The sequence below is a fragment of the Perissodus microlepis genome, chromosome 15 (genome assembly GCF_051167445.1).
Source record: "Perissodus microlepis isolate ML-2025 ecotype Zambia chromosome 15, ASM5116744v1, whole genome shotgun sequence".
In the NCBI taxonomy this organism is placed as follows: Eukaryota; Metazoa; Chordata; class Actinopteri; order Cichliformes; family Cichlidae; genus Perissodus; species Perissodus microlepis.
The window spans coordinates 18,349,793-18,373,034 of NC_140475.1; the positions used below are offsets into that span (position 1 = coordinate 18,349,793).

Consider the following 23,242-nt stretch of genomic DNA (forward strand, 5'->3'; position numbering starts at 1 on the left):
TAAGATACAATAAAATGGGGCATCCAGATATCTTGTGTTGTACCTTGATGAAGATCTCCAGCCTCTGCAGCCAGTTGCTGTGGTTCTGGAAGAGGTTTTCCAGTTTCCAGATGTTCTCCAGCAGGTCAGCCTGTTTGGACTCCTCTCCCAGGGTCTGCTGGAGCAGCTGGGAGCGCTCTGACATCCGGGTCGCATTCTCCGTCAGCACCTCCTGCCGCTGAGAAGACACCTGGGAGCGAGAGACTGGGGAGGGAAAGAGTGAGGAAGAGAGTCAGAGATTTGTTCTAAGTGTTGAAGCAACGATCCCTCAGCTAAAGCAAAAGTCCCCAAATCGAGTTTCATTTACTATCAATCACGGAGCTCGCCAGCACTGTAATGTAGAGCAGATGTTGAGTCAGGCGCCTGCTGTGATTCTGGTTGTCTATTTATGCTGAATGTATTGTTTGGTTAAGTCAAGACCTAAATAGTTTTATGAGTTTCTTTACTTGGAGTGCATATATAACATGACATTGTGGAAATTCTGCCTTCATTTTAAGTTCTGAAGTTGGCTTATGCATGCCGGTATTTATCCAATGCTTGGAGTTTTGTTTCACAGGTATGATGCATTGACTTCCTATGATAAAAATTCCATTTCAAACATACTTCCCTCCTTCTTAACCGTCTACCTAGTGTTCTGACATCAACACCTACAAGGGTTATATAGTACAAAATTGAGGACGAGAGGACTTTTTTTTGACATTCTACATTAAACATAAAACCAAAGTGAATCCTTTCTATTAATGAATTCCAATTCTGGAGACATGGTTAAATCTAAGTAGTGGCTGTTTAGCTGTAACATCACATTTGATGATGGTTAAAGCGCAGAGGAAAATTTCTCGTCTTGCATTTTCCTGTTGCATAAAGGTCACTTCTCTAGCCTTCGCTCTCTTCTGTACCGTATCTAATGAGAAAAACCACCATGGTTTTATGTTATGTTGAAAGCATGCTGCATAGTAACAGCTCGATAGCCTGGCAGATATTTTGAAACCAGATCCTCAGCGCTGTGCCACGATGGCAACCTCTTCTCTGCAGTGTGTGAAAAACCTTCAAAAGGAGAAAAAGGACGAACTGAGGAAATGGGAGGAAGCAGATTATTCCCTTCACACATGTTCCTCGACACGCTAATGCCCCTAACAGCTCGATATCACACACTCTGAATATTCCCGTTACCACGAATCTAAGACAGCAGTGTGTTTCTGCGTGTGTGGCTTCATGTTCCTGCATTGTGGCCAGGAATCAGCAGCATGACTTCAGGGAAAGAAAAGTGCTGCAAAGCCACAGCACTGCAAACAAACCATCTGAATTTCATCTCATTATGTGTGTTAGGTTTATTCCTAATGACCTGAAAAACTAAATAAGCTGCAATCTGTCCACTACACAGGGTGCTTAATTGCTAAATGATGGTCTATCAGGCGTATCAGGAGTACTTCTACATGAAAACAAAGAAGGGAAAACATGAACAAGAAGCTGTAGGATAAGAAAAAGAAGAGGAGGTAAGAAAAAAAGTGATGAAAAACAGAGCAAAGGAAGAAGGAGAAGGATAATCGCACAGGCAAATCTTGTTTGCAGTTGTGCTTACTGTATTGTTTGGGACAGGTACCATGAGTAGAAATGCAAAGCTCAAGTTAAATTGCTGGCTGTCTGAGTGGTGTCCCAGAAACGATGTGGGCTTCATAGATAATTGGCAAACCTTCTGGAGGAAACCTGGTCTTGTTAGGAGAGACGGCATCCATCCCACTTTGGATGGAGCAGCTCTCATTTCTAGAAATATGGACAAATTTATTAAACCCCCCAAAATATGACTGTCCAGAGTTGGGACCAGGAAGCAGAGTTGCAGTCTTACACGCCTCTCTGCAGCTTCTCTCCTCCTGCTACCCCCCCAAAAACCCATCTCCATAGAGACTGTGTCAGCTTCCAAAAAGACAAAAAACAAACTAAAAACCAGCAACAAACAACTTAAACATAAACAATCAAAAAGAAAGAACAATACAGTATCCACATCTGAACCAAAGAGTAAAACAGTGAAATGTGGATTATTAAATATTAGGTCTCTCTCCTCCAAGTCTCTGTTAGTACATGACTTAATAATTGATCAACAAATTGATTTACTCTGCCTTACAGAAACCTGGTTGCAGCAGGATGATTATGTTAGTTTAAATGAATCAACACCCCCGAGTCATTCTAACTACCAGAAACCTCGAAGCACAGGCCGAGGGGGCGGTGTGGCAGCAATTTTTCACACCAGCCTATTAATTAATGAAAGACCAAGACAGACTTTTAATTCATTTGAAAGCCTGATGCTTAACATTGTCCACCCCAGCTGTGAAACTAAGAAACCAGTCTTACTTGTTATCATCTATCGTCCACCTGGGCCTTACACAGAGTTTCTGTCTGATTTCTCAGACTTTATATCTAATTTAGTTCTGAGCTCAAATAAAATAATTATTGTGGGTGATTTTAACATCCATGTAGATGCTAAAAATGACAGCCTCAACATGGCATTTAGTCTGTTATTAGACTCAATTGGCTTCTCTCAAAATGTAAAAGAACCCACCCACCACTTTAATCACACTCTAGATCTTGTTTTAACATATGGCATAGAAACTGAACATTTAACAGTGTTTCCTGAAAACCCTCTCCTGTCTGATCATTTCCTGATAACATTTACATTTACAATAATTGATTACACAGCGGTGGAGAGTAGATTTTATCAAAGTAGATGTCTTTCTGAAAGCGCTGTAACTAAGTTTAAGAATATAATCCACCCACTGTTATCATCTTCAATGCCCTGTACCAACACAGAGCAGAGCAGCTATCTGAACGCTACCCCAACAGAGGTTGATTATCTTGTTAATAATTTCACCTCCTCACTACGTACGACTCTGGATACTGTAGCTCCAGTGAAAACTAAGGTCTCTAATCAGAAGTACCTGACTCCGTGGTATAATTCTCAAACACGTACCCTAAAGCAGATGACTCGTAATCTGGAGAGGAAATGGCGTGTCACAAATTTAGAGGATCATCATTTAGCCTGGAGAAATAGTTTGCTGCTTTATAAGAAAGCCCTCCGCAAAGCCAGAACATCTTACTATTCATCACTGATTGAAGAAAATAAGAACAACCCCAGGTTTCTCTTCAGCACTGTAGCCAGGCTGACAAAGAGTCAGAGCTCTGTTGAGCCAACCATCCCTTTAACGTTAACTAGTAATGACTTCATGAACTTCTTCACAAATAAAATTTTTATCATTAGAGAAAAAATTACCAGTAATCATCCCACAGATGTAATATTATCTACAGCTACTCTTAGTACCATTGATGTTAAGTTAGACTCTTTTTCTCCAATTGATCTTTCTGAGTTAACTTCAATAATTACTTCCTCCAAACCATCAACGTGTCTTTTAGACCCCATTCCTACAAAACTGCTCAAAGAAGTCCTGCCATTGATTAATTCTTCGATCTTAAATATGATCAACCTATCTCTAATGGTCGGCTATGTACCACAGGCCTTCAAGCTGGCTGTGGTTAAACCTTTACTCAAAAAGCCATCTCTAGACCCAGCAGTCTTAGCTAATTATAGGCCAATCTCCAACCTTCCTTTCATATCAAAAATCCTTGAAAGAGTAGTTGTCAAACAGCTAACAGATCATCTGCAGAGGAATGGTTTATTTGAAGAGTTTCAGTCAGGTTTCAGAGCTCATCACAGCACAGAAACAGCTTTAGTGAAGGTTACAAATGATCTTCTTATGGCCTCTGACAGTGGACTCATCTCTGTGCTTGTCCTGCTAGACCTCAGTGCAGCGTTCGATACTGTCGACCATAATATCCTATTAGAGCGATTAGAACATGCTGTAGGTATTACAGGTACTGCACTGCAGTGGTTTGTATCATATCTATCTAATAGACTCCAATTTGTGCATGTAAATGGAGAGTCCTCTTCACACACTGAGGTTAATTATGGAGTTCCACAGGGTTCAGTGCTAGGACCAATTCTGTTTACATTATACATGCTTCCCTTAGGCAGCATCATTAGAAGACATAGCATACATTTTCACTGCTATGCAGATGACACCCAGCTCTATCTGTCCATGAAGCCAGATAACACACACCAATTAGTTAAACTGCAGGAATGTCTTAAAGACATAAAGACCTGGATGGCCGCTAACTTTCTGCTTCTTAATTCAGATAAAACTGAGGTTATTGTACTCGGCCCTGAAAATCTTAGAAATATGGTATCTAACCAGATTCATACTCTGGATGGCATTACCTTGGCCTCCAGTAACGCTGTGAGGAACCTTGGAGTCATTTTTGACCAGGACATGTCCTTCAACGCACATATTAAACAAATATGTAAGACTGCTTTCTTCCATTTGCACAACATCTCTAAAATTAGAAATATCCTGTCTCAGAGTGACGCTGAAAAACTAGTTCATGCATTTATTACTTCCAGGCTGGACTACTGTAATTCATTATTATTAGGATGTCCAAAAAACTCACTGAAAAGCCTTCAGCTAATCCAAAATGCTGCAGCAAGAGTACTGACAGGGACTAGAAGGAGAGAGCATATTTCTCCTGTTTTGGCTTCCCTTCATTGGCTTCCTGTTAAATCCAGAATTGAATTCAAAATCCTGCTCCTCACATACAAGGTCTTAAATAATCAGGCCCCATCTTATCTTAATGACCTTGTAGTACCATATCACCCTATTAGAGCACTTCGCTCTCGCTCTGCAGGCCTACTTGTTGTTCCTAGAGTATTTAAAAGTAGAATGGGAGGCAGAGCCTTCAGTTTTCAGGCCCCTCTTCTGTGGAACCAGCTTCCAGTTTGGATTCGGGAGACAGAAACTATCTCTACTTTTAAGATTAGGCTTAAAACTTTCCTTTTTGCTAAAGCATATAGTTAGGGCTGGACCAGGTGACCCTGAATCCTCCCTTAGTTATGCTGCAATAGACGTAGGCTGCCGGGGGATTCCCAAGATGCATTGAGTTTTTCCTTTCCAGTCACCTTTCTCACTCACTATGTATTAATAGACCTCTCTGCATTGAATCATATCTGTTATTAACCTCTGTCTCTCTTCCACAGCATGTCTTTTATCCTGTCTTCCTTCTCTCACCCCAACCGGTCGCAGCAGATGGCCGCCCCTCCCTGAGCCTGGTTCTGCCGGAGGTTTCTTCCTGTTAAAAGGGAGTTTTTCCTTCCCACTGTCGCCAAAGTGCTTGCTCATAGGGGGTCATATGATTGTTGGGTTTTTCTCTGTATCTATGAAGCGCCTTGAGGCGACTTTTGTTGTGATTTGGCGCTATATAAATAAAATTGAATTGAATTGAATTGAAGTTACACAGTTTGGTTCTCATGATCAGAAAAACGCTTGAATGATGACAGATGTAGAAGTCAGCCTGTTACAGTTCCCCATTTGAAAACACTGAGAATGTTAGAAGAAAAAAATGTTGGTGTATACACTACAAAGTTACTGTTTGTATCGTCTTAAAACTATTTTGAAAATGTAATCATTATTATCTTTCAAAGACTATTTTAGTCATCGGTCATCTTCACTCTTCTTCACCTGCCTAAACTAAAAAACAGTTTCAGACTGTGAAGAGTTTCTCTCTTAATGTTATATACACATCTTAATCTTATACAAGTCTGTACAAAGCCTGATATTTATATGTTATCTACTCTTGAGGTGAAGCTAAAAGCTTGAGGTAACACAGCTTCTCCGGTCACAGCTGGGAAGCTGGGAAATAACCCGTGTTAATAGGTCAGGTCAACAGAGTCACTGGTGTTTTTAAACCTTTTCTTTACAAGCTATCTGAGAACCTTGCATCACTTTACTGGATTTTTGACTTACTTTTATTTCTTGTTATGTTACTTTAAACTGTGTTTGGCTTTATTTGTCATATTTGCTTAAAGGACCAGAGGGAAAAGGAAGGAGGAAACAATTTATGGTTCTCCACTGACTTTGGTTTGCAAGAAGGTGTCTCCTTGCCAATTCCATCTACTGGTAAAACAACTTAAAATTGCTTAAAAGCTGTAGTAAAGCGGGATTAACGACAACAGGATAACTGGAGGTTTTTACATACTTCTAACTGAAAAACTGAGCATTTAAATGGACAGACAGAAACTTGAATATAGTCAAAAGAAAAAAAAGATGTGTGGGTGAAAGAAGAAGGGCGAAACCCATTATAACTACATCTGCAACAAGTACGTTGACACTGATGAAACAAATATATAAATGCCAGTTTCAGGCTGCTGTGTTTCTATAAATGATGCAAAATCATTTCAACAGTATGAAGCCTATAGAAGGATGTGGCATAAACTTAACATATTGACAAGGGCCTTGGTAGCTTGTACATAGTTTTCATTAGCTGTCAGCTAACTAAATGTAGGGTGCATAAATATTTCTTCTGACATAGCAACAGTTGCATGTTGAGACCAAATGTTTCTGCTCCACTGGGGAGCTTTCAGAGAATGAGGCGCTACAGTCTGTCAGTCACTGTTTACTTCATTCTATGCTGCTTGTGTACATGCGAATTTAGAAAGTACTCTATAAATAAATATTATTATTGCAATTAAACATGATCTGCCAACACATGTTTTGCAGGACCTTGGATGTTGTCTTATGGTTTCAGGCATTATGATGTCACACAAAGAAGGTCCAGGGTTTGAGCTTGCATGTTCTCCCTGTGCGTATGTGGGTTCTCTCTACAGAGCTCATACGATCCAAAGACATGCATGTTAGGTTAACTGGTGGTTTGGTCTGTGGTCTGTGATGTGAGCACAAATGGGTGTCTGTCTCTGTGTGCTGACCCTATACAAGACTGGTGACCTGTCCAGATAATGCCACAGTGTTTTATGGCAGTTGGATGGGTATCCGTCTGACCTGTGGCCCTGTGTTGAGGAAATGGATCCTTCCATTAATGAGCTATGAAAAATATGGCATGAAGATTTCATCAACACCACTGGTTGAGATGCAGACCCAAACAGAGTTTTCACAGTGATTCACACATGGCTGCGGATATTTGGATTCACTGGTCCCTCAGACCTGTTGTCATGGATTTTCAGTCCAGTTTGTAATTTAGTATACCTCAGCGCTTTCTCCCCATTTCCCTTCATGAAGAATGGCTTTTAGAGAGCCATCCTTCCACTGAGACCATCGCTGATGAGGCTTCAGTGAGCAGTAAATGGATTAGCTAAAGGTCCAGATGCATGTCTCAGGTCCTTTGTCAGGTGTTTTCTGTCTACCCTTATTAAGCATGTGACTTTTAAATATTGCTCAGTTTTCTAGGATTGATATTTCCTTTTTATCCTCCCCTTGTACAGTTTTCTCAATTTTGTTGGAACACACTGCACACCATGCTGAGATATACCAAGTTCTCAGCTAATAGCTCTTTAGGAATGAACTTGTTGGTCTAAAAGTACAATTTTCTATCTGTCAAACTATGTTATCATTGATATTTTTCATAGATACAAATGAGGGGTTTTTGTTACAGGGTGCTAGAAACAAAGTGCCAAAGTTCTTCTGCTTATTTTTTTTGCTTTATTCACTCAAAGACTTTTCTTTGTTTGACTTCAGAAAACAAATTATCTCAAAATTAAGCAGTAAATGTCCAAAAAAAACAAGAAAAAAAGAAAGACATTAAGAAAACCTGGAGAACTATTGCTCAATACCGCTTGAAAAATTACAATAAAGTCTGGCTCCTTGGAAGTAAAATAGAAAGAAATGGAGGGTGTTTCAAGACTTGTATTTGTACATCTCTTTCAGTCATTAACCCCAATCATTAAGGTCCTCTCAGTTTTTAAGGTGTGCATTTGTGACTTCAGGCAAAGCTGATGAGAAATGGCTTGAAAGTTGAGACATATGCCTGACAAATCCATTTCAAAGCTCTTAAAGCTCAGCTCTGTAGGATGGGAAAGTCATCTTGTCTCTTTTCCAACCCCCTTCTATGCTTTGCTGTGTATTTCACACAAGCACACACAAACACACATACACACACACAGTGGCATGGCAGAAATATTCAAAACAGATTAGCCCCATATTCACAGCTTCATGGTCTTTGAGTTCTTCTGTCGAGACACAGAGGAGGCAGACACTTGATCCATTCATGTATCAAATGCTGGGAGCACAGGCCAGCTCAACAGCTGGGCTTCTCTGTGTAATGTGAAAGAGTCCCACTTTGTCAGTATATACGAATGTGCAGATGATCTGAGGTATCATCTGCATTCAGCGAGGTCGGGAAGAACATTTACCAAGCAAACCACCCTGTTCTGAGCAAAACCTGTTTAGATGGTTCGTTAAAAAGAAACAACCAGCGTGAGGTTACAGATGTAACTGTTACCAGTAGAGTAAGGCTGTGCAGGTGAATTGGTTTTAAACTCTTTCTCTTTATGTCACGGGTTATACATATGTGAATTTAGTACAGTGTACACATTCCCCTCCTGGCTTTTTACTTTAGGAAAAGATCATGGTCTGGATTAAAATGTCACAAACTGGGAATTATAGAACTGCCTTATTAATGCCATGACCTGGTGCATCCAGGTCCATAGCTAAAAGAGGCCTTGTACATAAATTTACTATACCAGAGGCTTTGAGTTCGGGACACCTCAAGCACCAGTATAAGTGATGACAGGATTTTGGTAACATTGGTGCACAACACAATCAATGTGGTAACCATAAACTAGGTTTCAAAATCCCTAAAAATGTTATTAGCCCTGATCCAGTGATGTACAGGTGCACTATGACATCCCATTTAATGTGCTTATAGGTGCAACAGATGATTTGAAAATAGGCATAAGATAAGATATAAGACTATACTGAGCGTTTATGGGCTCTAAAATATCAAAACCAAACAGATTTAGGGGCGTTCAGATTTTAACAAATTGGTCAAAAATGGAAGTGAAAATAAAAAAAAAAAATCACTTGAAGTGGAAAGATTGTGTGCAATACAGTTATGATTCATGCAAGTCTACAGTAGCACTCTCATTTTAGTTATATCTATAAATACAAAAGCAGGGTGATCAGAGAGGACTAGGAACTTAAAGGCGAAGACAATACTGCATCACAACATTTGCTGCGTACCACTTACAGTGATGGTATGGACGATGATGGGTGTAAGATGTTGTGTTTGTCCTATAAAAAAAGTATTGTACTTTTAGAAATAAGAGGCTGTGTTGATTTTGGGAATATCTGGCAACTTTGTTATTGCCTGTAACTTATGTGTCATATTACACGTAGATACCTTGGAGACCTAGTGGTAAGTTCTAAATGTTTGTACATGTATGTGAAAAACCTAAAGTATTTCCCTATGTACACACACACACACACACACACACACACACACACACACACACACACACACACACACACACACACACACAAAGAAAATCGTTTGACATTGTTTGACAGCGAGGGGAGACAGAGTGAGGTCTATCAGAGTTGCACTCCTGTGTGAGCAAAGCCAAAGCCAACATGTTGCCTTCATTTATCTCTTTATCTGCACCCTCTGTGTGTGTATGCATACTTTTATAACATATATAGAAAATCCAACATCAACGTAATAGTTAGGTTTTGGCCAGTGGTGATTACGGTCAAGATAAGTCTGCAGGAAATTAATTTAAGTCAGTGCAATGTCCTGTGAAGTGATCGATCTGAGTTTTTGACCTTGGTAGCCTGAGAATCAGGCAAATCTGAGAGCTCATGTTTCCTTTGCTCTGGCAGAATTCATCTGGCTCTTCTCCTGTTGAAACATAGTTCGACCTGGCCTCGTTTTTGCCGAGCCAATCACAACTGTTTATCTGATATGGTTTGTATTTGATTTGATGGCTGACATCTCTGTATTCCATTTACAGTTTCCATCTCTCAGTCCTCATCAGTGTTTCAATGCTCTGATTGCTTATAGGTCTGTCCTTTGGCCTCGAAAGGTATTTTGATCTCTGATCATTTCCAATTCCACTTTGAAATCTAAACTGAACAGTGAGGTTTCAAACTGGGAAGGCATTATTTGGATAGTGAAGATATTCTGGGATGTTGAGACAGACCTGCAAAGCCATCTTTGAAGTTACAGTTCAGGGTTTTCTGTGTGGAATGTGCTAAAATTACAGAAGTTGTATCTTGTGAAACATGCTTCAGTATTTCTGGTGTCAAACTACATCCACAAAATGTGTTGCTACAAAAGAACCAAAAGTTACTTTGGATCTAATAAAGCATTTGCACTGTTAATTTCTGCTTTTTTGGTGTGTTTTTCTTTTATATGGGTGTGCGCCACTGACAACAGAGCCAGTGAATGAATTGAAGCCTCCAAGCTACTTCCAGCAGGCAATTAAAGTTGGCGTGCATCACTGTCTTAACGTAACTACATGCCCTCCTAATTTGGTGGTCTATTTTTGGTCTATTTTAGGCCTCATCACATAGGCTTAGAGACAAATCAGCGGCCCATCAACAACTTTCAGTCACTAGAGAAAAATGTGTATTTCCTCACTGACTGGTGAGTGATTGTTGGCAGTTGCTACATGGCGAAAGAAGTTGTTTATAGTGTTCACCAGTTAGTGAAACTAGGAAAAGTACAACCCAAACTGGAAACGGAGACTGTTCACCTTCGAAGTAAAAGTTTTGTGTTATCACAGCAAGCCATCCTTTTGTAACTTTTACTCTGAAGGCTAACAGTCCCCATTTCACGTTTGTGTCAAACAAGTTTTTCTGCTGCTGTCTTTTTCTGTCATGTCACCATACTTGGTGTTTATATTTTGAAACTTATAATTTTGTTCACATCATGTTTCATAAGCGCCTTTCTTTGATTATCATATATTTTGTTATTCACTTCAGTTAAAATCTAATTTCCTGACAGTTAAATTTAATTTAGTGTAATTGAATTAGTTTTGCGCAACATCGGTATGAACTTGCAGGAGGTCTGCATGTTTAATTTTATATCCGTTCCTGTATGTTCTTGCACATTAATGTGAAAGGCAAACAGTTTCTCATTAAACAGCCCCTCTGAGCTGCAGGTCTTTCATCATCCATTGCTCTGTTGTGTACAAGTCAAATGTCCTGCAGTGCTCTGTCTTCTGGCCTGCACCCATGGTTACTAATCTCCCTGTTTAGCTCTCTCACAGGCTTTTTAATAAAGTTGCTTAATACACAGGAAGTCTCTCTCACTCACTGTGTGTGTGTCTGTGTGTGTGTGAAAGAAATGAAAGCAGCTTCTTTTAAGGACCATTACAAACAGATTCAGTGAATGACTTCAATTATCCATTTTTTTGTACAAATTTGTATAACATGGTGATATATTTCAGGGTGCTTTGGAGAACAACATTAGCAATGATTCCTATTTCCAAATAGTCAAACAACTGAGTTTAAATAGTGCTTTTTTGTTTCAGTTGTACACAGCGCCCAGTTTTTACCACATTATTCTCAAAATACTGTGTCTTTATTGTCTAAAAGGTTTGTCTACAAATGTTATTTACAATTTTTTTGCTTCCAAAAAATTACATTGGACCTGTATATTCTAGTAAAACTATTACTTTCTCTCACTTCTTCCACATTCTGATGGTCCTGTTTGAACTTCGGCAGGTATTCTTGACCATACATGCCTAAATGTATTTACTTGCTGCTATCTGATTGGCTGATTTATATATTTACATTAATGAGCAGTTGAACAGGTATATCTAATGAAGTAGCCAGTGCGTAAACATTGTGTACTATTTTGCCCTTGATCCTATATTCCAGCTTCTTTCTGGCTTGGAAAGTCCAGCAACAACCATCCATAAAAATAAACATACTCAAATGTTTGGATGCAGTTTGGTAATGAATGCCAGCACACAGACATGCAAACACACAAACTCACACGCGCACACACACGCGCACACACACACACACACACACACACACACGAGTAAACAAGGTAAATTAAGTTGTCTGATGAGCAATAATAATATTTTTCTTATAGCAGAGTTCATTGTTCTTTCTGTACTGTTTATCTTTCTTTGCAGCTGCAATATGTCATGTCAATTATTTTATAGCCCCAGAATCAGTTTGAGTTGCTTTCTGGAGGCTGTTTGATATACAAAGATAGTTGTAGTTGCAGTGCATATGAAGCTAAGTATACAAAGACCACACCAACTTCTACTGTTCCTAGTTAGTGTGGTCTCTGTATACACTACATTGGTCAGTCTGGGATCATGTGCGTGGCATTGAATACGCAGGTTCTGAGTTTTCTGTTCAAACTTCTCATCACAAGTATGATTTTTGTTGCCCACAGAATAAAAGTAGGAATGTAAATATAATCTCTATGATGATACCCGTCCACCTATTCATTATGCAGACCTATGCTTCACTATAAATAAACTCCTACACTGCAATTTATGGTATAACCCCTCAAAGCAAAAGTTTGAAGCTCACAAGGTTTTCATCAGTGGACCTCCATGAAGGAGTCAGACATGGCAGATAGAGTTGTGACAAAAACTTCTGAGCCTCCACTTGTCTGCTCCTTCTGTGATAGTGACCTTTCCATCTCCATACAGACTTTCATTTTAAGGAAAGACATCTGATCAGTCACCGATGTGGAGAAGGTGTTGTCTTGACATTAACCAGAGCACTGTGTTTGAATCATATCCGGGCTAACAAGTTATCCAACCCAAATACTGCAACATCTAAAGGCCAGAACAACCAGTCCCAGCAGGTTGAGGCTGGAACTGGTTTATTCATTCAAAAAATCAAAACAGAACTGAGAAAACAGTTTAGCTATTGAGACATTTAAACTGGCAGAGATGCAAATTTTCTTTAAAAAAGATTAATCAAATATTGACACAATTTTTCAGTAGAAGACCATATAATGTAGCTCTAAAACAGAAATTGAATTTGGTGCAGATTTCATAATTGACCAACCAGCAATGAAAGTGATCTGACCTGTGAGACAGATGAAAAATAGCAAACTGGAGAACCATTAAAACAGCTGTTTCTCACCTAAAAATAGGCGATTTTCAGTGTGTCTAAAACACAAACTCAGACGTTATTGTATAACACTGTTTTTCACATGTGTTAAAAACTAAAAAAGACCGGCCAGTAGTCAGACAAGAACTGACCAACATCCTTCTTGACTTTGAAGGGATGCCAACGCAGGAAAGAGGGAAGGAAATAAAGAAGAAAGAGTCTTTTACTGACCTGCAGACCTGAAAGCCTTCCAGCAGTGAATGAGAATGAAATTACAGGACCTTAAAATCCGATAGTGAACAACCTGCCTTCTTTAAGCTCACATCAAAAAGACAGACATTACTTTATTTGAAGAGGAAGAAAAACAAAAGGTTGGATTAATATCCGGAGTAAAGCTTAGTTACTGCTTTGATGAAACTGGAGTGTGATAAAGATTAAAATAGACAGCTCTTTTTTTTTTAAACAATTGCAGAGAATCAGAATAAAATAAACAGAAAGAAACAAGGAAACTAAAATTACTATCACTACATATAACATCTACTGGCAAATTTGAGTAAAAACAGTTGATCTTTGACTCTTTGGATATAAAATGTTATCACTATCCTGAATTTGTGACATAGTTTTGTATAAATTCTTGATGCATGACCAAAAACGTAATTGTTAAATTCACAGCCCAGCTAAACCAGAAACCCCTTCAAGAAATTCTTTCCAGGCATTTCTTTTTCACAAACTGACTCGTTTACTGTGCTCAAACTCAGTGAGGTCTTTAGAACCACCCACTCTTTTAAAAATGTTTTTAAAGGCATACTGCATGGCTAGATTTTAAACACTCTGTTACTATGAAACTTAAAACACCTGGCTTCAAAAAGGTGTGGTCAATACTTTTGTCCAAATAGTGTAGGTCTAACTATATCTGTGTGTAGTTTGGTGCTGCAGTAGTGACAGAAGGAAACTCCACCCATTCCTTTTTAACAGTATACATGAGTTTGGTTCATGGGCGTAGCAAATCTCAAGCCTTCTTTCTACCCAGCCATCTCTCTGATTAAGAGACATAATCTCTCCAGTGTGTTTTAGGTCTGCCTGGAAGTTTCTTATATACCCAAAAGATCTCACCGAGGAGACATCCAGGAGGCATCATGTTAAGTTTCCCAAAAAAGCTCAGTTGGCTCTTTTTTATTTTAAAAAGTAGAGGTTTTAGTCAGACTCTCCCAAATGCCTGAGATCCTCAACCTGTCTTTGAAGGTGGTCAAAGTCACCCTTTGGAGGAAGCTTTTTTGTTTCTTAAGTTTCATTCTTATAGTCACTATTCATAGATAATTGCCATAGATCAAGGTAGCATAGATTGATCAAAAAATAAAGTCAATTTCACGCTCAGCTCTCTTCACCACAAAAGACCACAAAATCTGCAAAACTGTATTCATCTGCCAGTCTCCTGCTTCACTCATGACCTGAGATACTTGAACTTCATATAGTTAAGAGAACCAAAGCCACAAATTTGTAAGTGCTAATTGATTTCTTAGCTATGTCACTCTCCTGCAAACTGCTCAAGGCCAAGCTGGAAGTCGCCAACAGAACCCCCCCCCCCCCCCCCCCCCCCCCCGCCCCTTAGCTGTTCCTAAAAGTTCTGTCCATAAAAATGATGAACAGAATCTGTAAAGAAACTCAAACCTACATATACATCTAGTAGATTACTTCATATAAATTTTATACCTTAGCATCACAGTTGAGAATTCAATCATTTATATTACTACAGTGGCCACCTCAAGGAGATTTATATTGTAAGGTAAATACTGTGGGATTAAGGAAATTATTTTATTGCTACACTATATCCTGCATCATTAATAATATAATCTATAGCATTGATACTGCATTAAGATGTTCATTAAAACCTGCCGGCCTCACATTAACCTTTTATTACAGGTGCAGCCATAATAATTGTACACACACATTGCATTTTGTGCTTATTAAAGAGTTGAAGTTCAGTCAATTAAGGAAAGGTCATATCGTTCGGCGCGATGTCCGGACGATCTATTGTGTAAGTGACTTGGAGCTACAGAAGGTTAAAACTGCATACACGCCTACAAAACACATATAATACATACAATCTAGAAACAGGCCTGAGCAAAGGCCTGAATGTATTCAGCAACCTGTTGCATTAGAGTTTGCTTAGTAACAGGTGACAGAAGATGTGTCAGAGAGGAGGACAAGTCCACGGGGGCCTTCAGGGCCTGAAGTCATCGCCATATTTGGAAAAGATGCTAGAAAGAGGAACTTCTGCATCTGCCTTTAGCTCTAAAAATTGATCATTGTCTGTAAACGATGCAAATAATGTTCTCAAGATGCAAATAATGTTCTTATAACGCGTGAAGGGGCGTTAACCCTGACATTATAAAAAGCCATTGTCTGTGTATTTTGGGCGAAGAAGTCCGCTGATGTGATGCTGTGTGCTTCTTCCCACGCGTGTGTTCTTAATAAACTCTTCAACTGATTGCACTCTACTGGGCCTCCATTGGTTTGTTTTTGTGCCACATTTTTGAATTCGGGACAATACCTTAAAATAATACAGACAAAACCCCAACTATCAACTGACCCCTTTGAGTAAGCATTTGGCAACACTGGGAAGGAGAGACTCAGCCAGAACTAGGCTGTGGGAGGGGCAGCGATCTGTCGTGACCGGTTAGGGGTGGAAGACGGGACAAAAACACTCTGGAACAATGCTTTTTGTCCTTTCCTCCTTCCATCATTCCCAGAAGGAGATATTAGGGTTCATCTGTCACAGCATACAAAATACATCAGTTTACAAATAAACCAAATGTCTATAGAAGTGAAACATTGCTACATTGATTTATTTATTCACAGAATTTATTATACAGCAAAATGTCCCAGATTTCATTATTCATGTTTCTCAATGTGAAGATTTGCTGCTTTTATTTTTTTTAAATGAAGTTTTCATTTATGGTTCATAATTTTGAGGTTTGGACTGGTGATTTAACAAAACACTGAAGGTGTTTTTTTAGGCACTGGGTACTTGTAATGGCAATTTCTTACTATGTAAATAATTATTAAAGAAGTTAAAATGAGTTCAGCCTCAAATGTTCATCAATACATCAGCTACAATAAACACAGAAAATTACTGCTGCTGGAAATGGTGCAGATGAAACAAACAAAAAGTAAAAGAAAAGCATTAAGACATTTTAATTTGAATAAAAATGTAGGTAAAAGCAGCTTGAGTTCCAATGAGGAGAAATACAACAGAGCCAAACATTACACTGAAAAGTTGGAATGACACATTAAAATATAAAATATGTGGGAACGTCACAGTAAATTCATCATGTTTCACTGTGTTTATGTTTCTTGCTCAAACCTTTATCACGGGGTTGAATCTGAATCAGATTTTCAGTCAGCCACGGTCGGTCGCCACGAATAAATAATTCCACCGCATACTGGACACCACAGTACACAAACCACATCCCACACCAGACACAACACTAACAGGTCCAAAGAGTTCAGCTGCAGGGAAGAAATGGCCTTTGATTGTTTACTGGGCACTATGTTGTTCTTTTTCAGCATACAGCATATCCGACTTTAAACAGAGTTTAAAGCCATGTTATCGTAAATCAAATGAATATATTAACTGCAGAAATGAGGCCATGCTTAACATCTCTTTGGTCATTGTTTTGGTTTTAGGACCAGAAATGCACAAACGCACTTTATGGTATATTACTAACCTTGTTTTCAGCAGCAGACAATTCTTTAGCTCAAAAGCTCCTTAAAGGAGAAAACAAAGAGCAACTGATTTTCTGACCATTGGTCAAAAAACAAAACCAAAACAGACCACAGAGTTAACATAACTGCAAGTTTTTGTTATTGTCCTTGTTTTTCTTTTAAAGGTACACAAACAGCTTTTGCTCTCATTTATTTATTGATTATTTCAACACTGTGTAATTGCTAAGATCGGTTTGGTGGAAAACCTGCTGCAAGGGACACTGGTCTATGAGAGCAAATGGAAATAAAGCTTTAAAAGTTTGGCTTACTGGTACCATAGACTGATGAAAAAGAAAATAACTATCAACAAAGTAATCTTCTTCGACAGAAACAGCAGAGGAATTAAACATGGCAGACAAAGAAAGCAAGTTTTATGGGAACTGTTTTGCTTATTTTAGAAAACCACTTATGTCATACAGGCTGTCAGTGATTTCTTGTCATCTAATTTTCAATTAACGTTAAAGTGTCACGTTTAATTTTGAATTACATAAAGTTACAAATGTAAATATTATGGTTGAAATTATATAATTAGGTGCAAAGTCATGATATTAGATCCATAGATCCTTTCATGCCTGCAGCTTTTATAGGTAGGACCCAGTTCAGCCATACTGCTGATAAGTAAACCGTATTGTAAAATCACGGGTTTACAATAGATGCAATAAAAATATATATGCTTAACACATGCCTTTTAACTTTGTTTATTAAATCTGACAAATCTTTAAACAAGAGCTTAAAAGTGGGAGATGCAACCAGTGAATGTCTAATTTTGTGGGATTTCTGTTATTTATTTTGATATGCACCAACAATGTCTCTGGTCTCTGCAGTTGTGTTGAAGTGTCTCTCTGGGGGAGATTTTGTGTGGAAATCAGCCAGCTGTAACTCAGCTGCAGGAATGTCCAAATGAAGTGACAGCGGTGGAGTTTGTTTGATTTCTAAGCGTGGGCCCTGTCTGATGTGGCAAACATCAAAGTGAAGCTCTTGCTGTGAAAGGCCAAATGACTTAATGGATGTGTGTCTGTGAGTGCGCGTACAAAGGGAGTACCTGTTTTTGCCTCCTGAATGGATTAAATGAGTTACTATTAAAAAAAAGAAAGAAATCTTAAAAACCTTTTGATTAATAATACAATGCAACACTGTGGCTTTCTTCTGCTGTAACCAGACTGCTTTAAAGTTCAACATTTTGTATGCTCAGAAATGCTCTTCTGTGTACATTGGTTATAAGTGGTTATTTGAGCTACTATTGGTTTCCTATCAGCTTAAAGAAGTCTGGAGATTTTCTTCTGACCTCTGCCATTAACAAGGCATCACGGGATGTTTTCCCTTTTTCCAATCCTTGTCTGTAAACCTAAGAGACAGTTGTTTCAGAAAATCCCAATAAATCATTGCATTCTGAAATAATCAGAACAGCCTGCCTGGCGCAGTGTTTAAATGTACTTCAATTACCTGTCTTCCCCACTCTGCATGCCTAATCGCACTGGGTTGCTGCCATATGATTGGCTAATTATATAGTTACATTGATGAGCAATTGAACAGGCCTACCTAACAAAGTGGATTGAAAGCTGAAAACCACACCGCTTTTTTTGAGTCTACATAAAATGTCCAATGATAAACAGTACAGATAAATCCAGGGCTGTTGGTGGATAGGCCTTCATCAGCGTGGTGCCATCTAAACCATACTGTATACACGTTTTTATCCAAAAAATTGTTTATTAAAATTGTGCTGTTATCTTCCAGTAAATCCACATGCCATGCTGACATTGTGAGTTTACTGCCCCACCCTGCATTTGTTGTGAATTTGTAATTATATTAGGTGGCTTAATTAATTATAGTAACTTTTTCTCAGTTTAGTATCCAAATTTTTTTTCACAATGCTTTGAAGGTCTGACACATTTCAAGTGCTATTTCTTAAAAATGACAAACCAAGTTCTGAAATCTGCTTTGCCACTAATCATATTCCCCATTAGTCGCACAGCTGACAGGGATTATTGATATTTTATTGGTGTTCTTCCTTTCTGAGTAGTTTACCACTAAGTTGACTGTGGTTTGTGCTGCAAGAACTGTTTCCTCATCTCAGTTCTTCTGGTTTACATCTGCCAAAAAATGTACGGAACTGAAGCATATATGCAAACAAAGCAGTAAAAATACTTCATTTCATGGGCAATTGCTTTGATTCTAAATACTAATGTGAAAAAAGCTTAATGCTATTTTCCAGAAAGCTGCACAAACAGATTTAATGTCTAAATACTAAATGTTTGGCAGTAAACCGTTTAGAACAAAGGAAACGTAAGACACACTGAAACACAAAGTGGGAGGTATGATAACCAAACAAGCACATTTCAAGCATTTCTGTGGTCAACATTAGAGTTGTTTGTTAGAGAGACAGGTTTGAGTGTGGTTTGAGTGCAGTTTATCAACATACTCTTGCCAACAGATCAGTGTTATTTTTCTGATCAACATGGTGTTACATGAATGAAGAAAAGTCCTAACAGCATGCAAACTAGGTAAGACAGATAGCATCCAATCAGGGCAAGCAAGGCAGGCAGTGCTTGCCTAGTGAAATCTAAAAAAAGAAATCATAAAACATGCCAAAGAAAGTGATCTCTCTCTTTTGATCTCACACAGCATTGTCATAAAGCTTATAGCTTACTGCCATATTGTGGCCCCAGTTGGCTATTGCCTCAGGAAGCAGGATTAATTTTGCTTCACTGGAATCTGTACAGGGCCTATGTTTTAGGCGGATGTATATCCAGTTAGCAATAACTCAAGTTTCTCAAACTGAGAGGTTACTATTCTTTTTTGGTTTTCTGGTTGTTCACGCACATTGTGATAGACCTCTGCTCTTTGACATGTGACTGATAGAAGACCAGGGTGCTGGGCAAACAACTTGGAACAAGTGTATAGTTATTTTCCCTCTTGCATTAGCTTGTAACTTAGCACTTAGCACTTAACCCCCTAATCATAATATAGTGGGTTCCAGCTCCAGTGAAGCCCCATTGGTTTACATCATGGTGGCTAAATCCACCTTTTCCATACAGTCTCTGGTTATAACAAACTAACATCAAATTTTGTGGATTGCAACTTTAAAGACATTGCTATCTACTTGCTTTTGCTCACTTTTCCATCCTTTGTTTAAAACTTTAGTTCCAAGCTATTGCCCAACCAAACACAGTGGAAACTAATAACTACTCAGTTTTTGGGTGCCAGCTCTCATAACTGTACAAAGTGTGCCTCTTTGGACATCAGCTCCAGCACGCATTTAGACAGATCAAACCCATGCAGTGTGTTTGTTTATGAGCATAAAACTATTTGGAATCTGTTGCTGCTTAATTAGTCTGCCAGTAAAACAGAAAAAAGACATGTAGAAGACTAATTTGGACGCCTGCTATTGTACTCTGAAATCCCTGAAGCTTTATCCCCCCCTCCCACTGCAGCAGATTTATAAAATCCCTATAGCTGTTTATGGAGACAAGCAGGAGTGAGGCATGGTGTTTTTATTTGTGTTGGAGTCACTTACACACTGCGGTGTTTCATTTTATTGCATCTCTTGACCTTGTTTATCTGAACTGTAAACATGTAAAGTTCTACATGTTTACAAGGAGAGATTGTCATCTGGACATGACATCTGGACATTTCTAAAAGATAAAAACAGTAAGGCCTGAATCATTAAAAAAGATGATTTTTTAAAGATTTTCTGTGTAGTTAATGGAAATGTTAATGGAAACCGAATACAATGGTTTGCAAATATCAAACCCATATTTTACATACAAGAGAACATAGAAAATAAATCAAATGTTAAATAAATAAAAAAATAAATGTATAATTTAAGAAAAATATAGCTAATTTTGATCACATTATCTTTCCCCAAAACACTTCCCTTTTTGTTTTGTGATTGTGGCAGTTTCTTTCTATTTCCTTTGTATTTTATTCAACTTCTACTTTGTTTTCTGTTCTTTTGAAGTACTTTTGTATTTACTCTTGTTTTCTGAAGTTGCAGTGCATTTGCATTTCCAGGGCCACCACGAAAACCTTATACTTCATAGAAGATCTGTTTAAAATTAACATGAACAGAGTTGCAGCTTCACACAATAAACAAAAAATGAAACAAGACTGATGCTGTGAGAAGGTAAGTTTACACAATATAAATATTATATAACATGTGTGTCTATATAGCAAGTCTAAGATGCCACAGAAATGCTAATATATTCTTATCCCAGTCATTTACTGCTATTCTGTTAGAGCTCACTGGTGCAGCACAATTATTTGTGAGTACATGTGATAGACATGAAAGAGTGTGGAGACACTCAGAGCAGGATCTGGATTACCTGTGCAACCTGCATAGGCTGCAGGTACCATTTGACAAGGATAACAAGGATGATAAGGATACTAGCCAAAAGCTAAACTAGGCAAAAAGAAAATCTCGATGTGATCATCGCCTGAAAAACTATTCAGTATAAAAGTATACTCCCAGTGTTGCCATTTTCATTTGCACCAAAGCAGGCAAAATCGAATCCCAATGGTTTATGTTTCCTAACTGAACAGATTTTACTGACCTTTTGTTATACTGTGATGATGTTTCCTTACTTTTTGAGCAGAAGAGCATATCACAGACACTCACTTGCAGCTGGCAGATTTGTCTTTGTTGTCAGTAATGTTTGCCATGTTTCATGATAAAAATGAAATCAAAACTTGCAAACCAATGAGCTAAAGTGCAATAAACATAATTTGTTTAGTAATTTTACATCCCACCAATTAATATTGATGCAACTATGCAAGTAATCATTACTGCTGGATTTCTTGGCTGTATTTGCCTCAAAATAAACTAAAAAAAAAAAGTTCTTTGCAGTATTCAGAAAGGACACAGAATAGAAAGACATCTGGTCCAATTAGCCCTGACATGTTAATGGCCTGTGTCTGACTCTCTGAATAAGGTCATCTGCTGACTTTTTGGACTCCTCTTGTCTTGACTGACTTTTCTTCCTCTTTGGTCTGAACAAGTGCGGGTGTGCGTGCTCCTTCAATAATGGACTCCTACTGAGAATGCTGGAACATGTCCAGACTCTTTTCTTTAGAAAGGGCCATGGCCAGAGAACAGCAACTCATTAGAACAAGGCTTTATGTTCTTAGAGTCAATTTAAGGGCACCCAGAGTGTGTGTAAATCCCAGATACATGTGTACGGTGGTGTGAAAAAGTGTTTGCCCCCTTCCTGATTTCCTATTTTTTTTGTATGTTTGTCACACTTAAAGTTTCAGATCATCAAACAAATTTAAATATCATACAAAGATAACATAAGAAAACACAAAATGCAGTTTCTAAATGAATGTGTTTAATTTTAAGTGTAAAAGTGATTGCCCCCTAAACCTAATAACTGGTTGGGTCACCCTTAGCAGCATCAAATGCAATCAAGTGTTTCCAGTAACTGGCAATGAGTCTTTTACAGTGCTGTTGAGGATATTTGGCCCATTCATCTTTGCAGAATTGTTGTAATTCGGATACATCGAAGGATTTTCAGACACAAACTGCTTTTTTAAGGTCATGCCACAACTTTTCAGTTTTTCTTAAGTCATTTAGAGATGGAGTTGCTGGTGTGTTCTGTATCATTGCCCTGCTGCAGAACCCAAGTGTGCTTCAGCTTGAGGTCACCAACAGATGGACGGATATTCTCCTACAGGATGTTTTGGTAGACTGAAGAATTCATGGTTCCATTTACAACAACAAGTCCTCCAGGTCCTGAGGCAGCAAAACAACCCCAGACATCACACTACCATCACCATATTATACTGTTGGTATGATGTTCCTTTTCTGAAATACTACTTTTACACCAGATGTAAAACCTACTAAAAAGTTCAACTTCTGTCTCGTCAATCTACAGAGTATTTTCCCAGAACCCTTGGGGATCATAACGATGTTCTTTGGTAAATGTAAATTGAGCCTTTGTGTTCCTTTTGCTCTACAGTGGTTTTCTCCTTGAACTCTCCCATGGATGCCAATTTTGCTCAGTCTCCTTCTTATTGTTAAATCATGAAATCAGACCTTAACTGAGACTTGTGAAGCCTGATGTTCTTTAATGTTGTTCTGGAGTTTTTTGCGACCTCCTAGATGAGTTGTCAGTGTGCTCTTGGAGTAATTGGAGGTCACTCCTGGGAAGTTTCATCTCCTTCTATTTAAGTGGTTTCTTGATTTAACAGGTCTGAGTGTGTTTAGTGAAACTGAACTCTGGTTAATCACATTTAATTCATGATTTAACAAGAGGGGCAGTTACTTTTTCACACGGGAACAGGTAGGTTTGGATAACTATTCACCCTAAACAATGAAATCATCCTCCAAAGACTGCATTTTGCATTTATTCAGGTTATCTCTGTCCGCTATTAACATTTGTTTGATGATCTGAAACATGTAATTGTGGCAAATATGCAAAAAACTAGGAAACCAGGAAGAGGGCAAACACTTTTTCACACACACTAGTTACTGCATACATTTTTGTAAGTGTATAGTACTCTATATCCCATTGTGTTTGTGGTAT

At 38.4% G+C, this 23,242-nt stretch overlaps 1 protein-coding gene across 1 annotated transcript in view; it reads right to left on the reverse strand.

Moving 5' to 3' along the window:
* scara5 (scavenger receptor class A, member 5 (putative)) overlaps positions 1–23,242 on the reverse strand; it is a 111,420-nt gene that overhangs the window by 59,741 nt on the left and 28,437 nt on the right. The window contains exon 4 of the mRNA XM_084952294.1: positions 44–243. Coding sequence (XP_084808420.1) covers positions 44–243 — 200 coding nt within the window. The remainder of the gene's footprint in view (positions 1–43; positions 244–23,242) is intronic.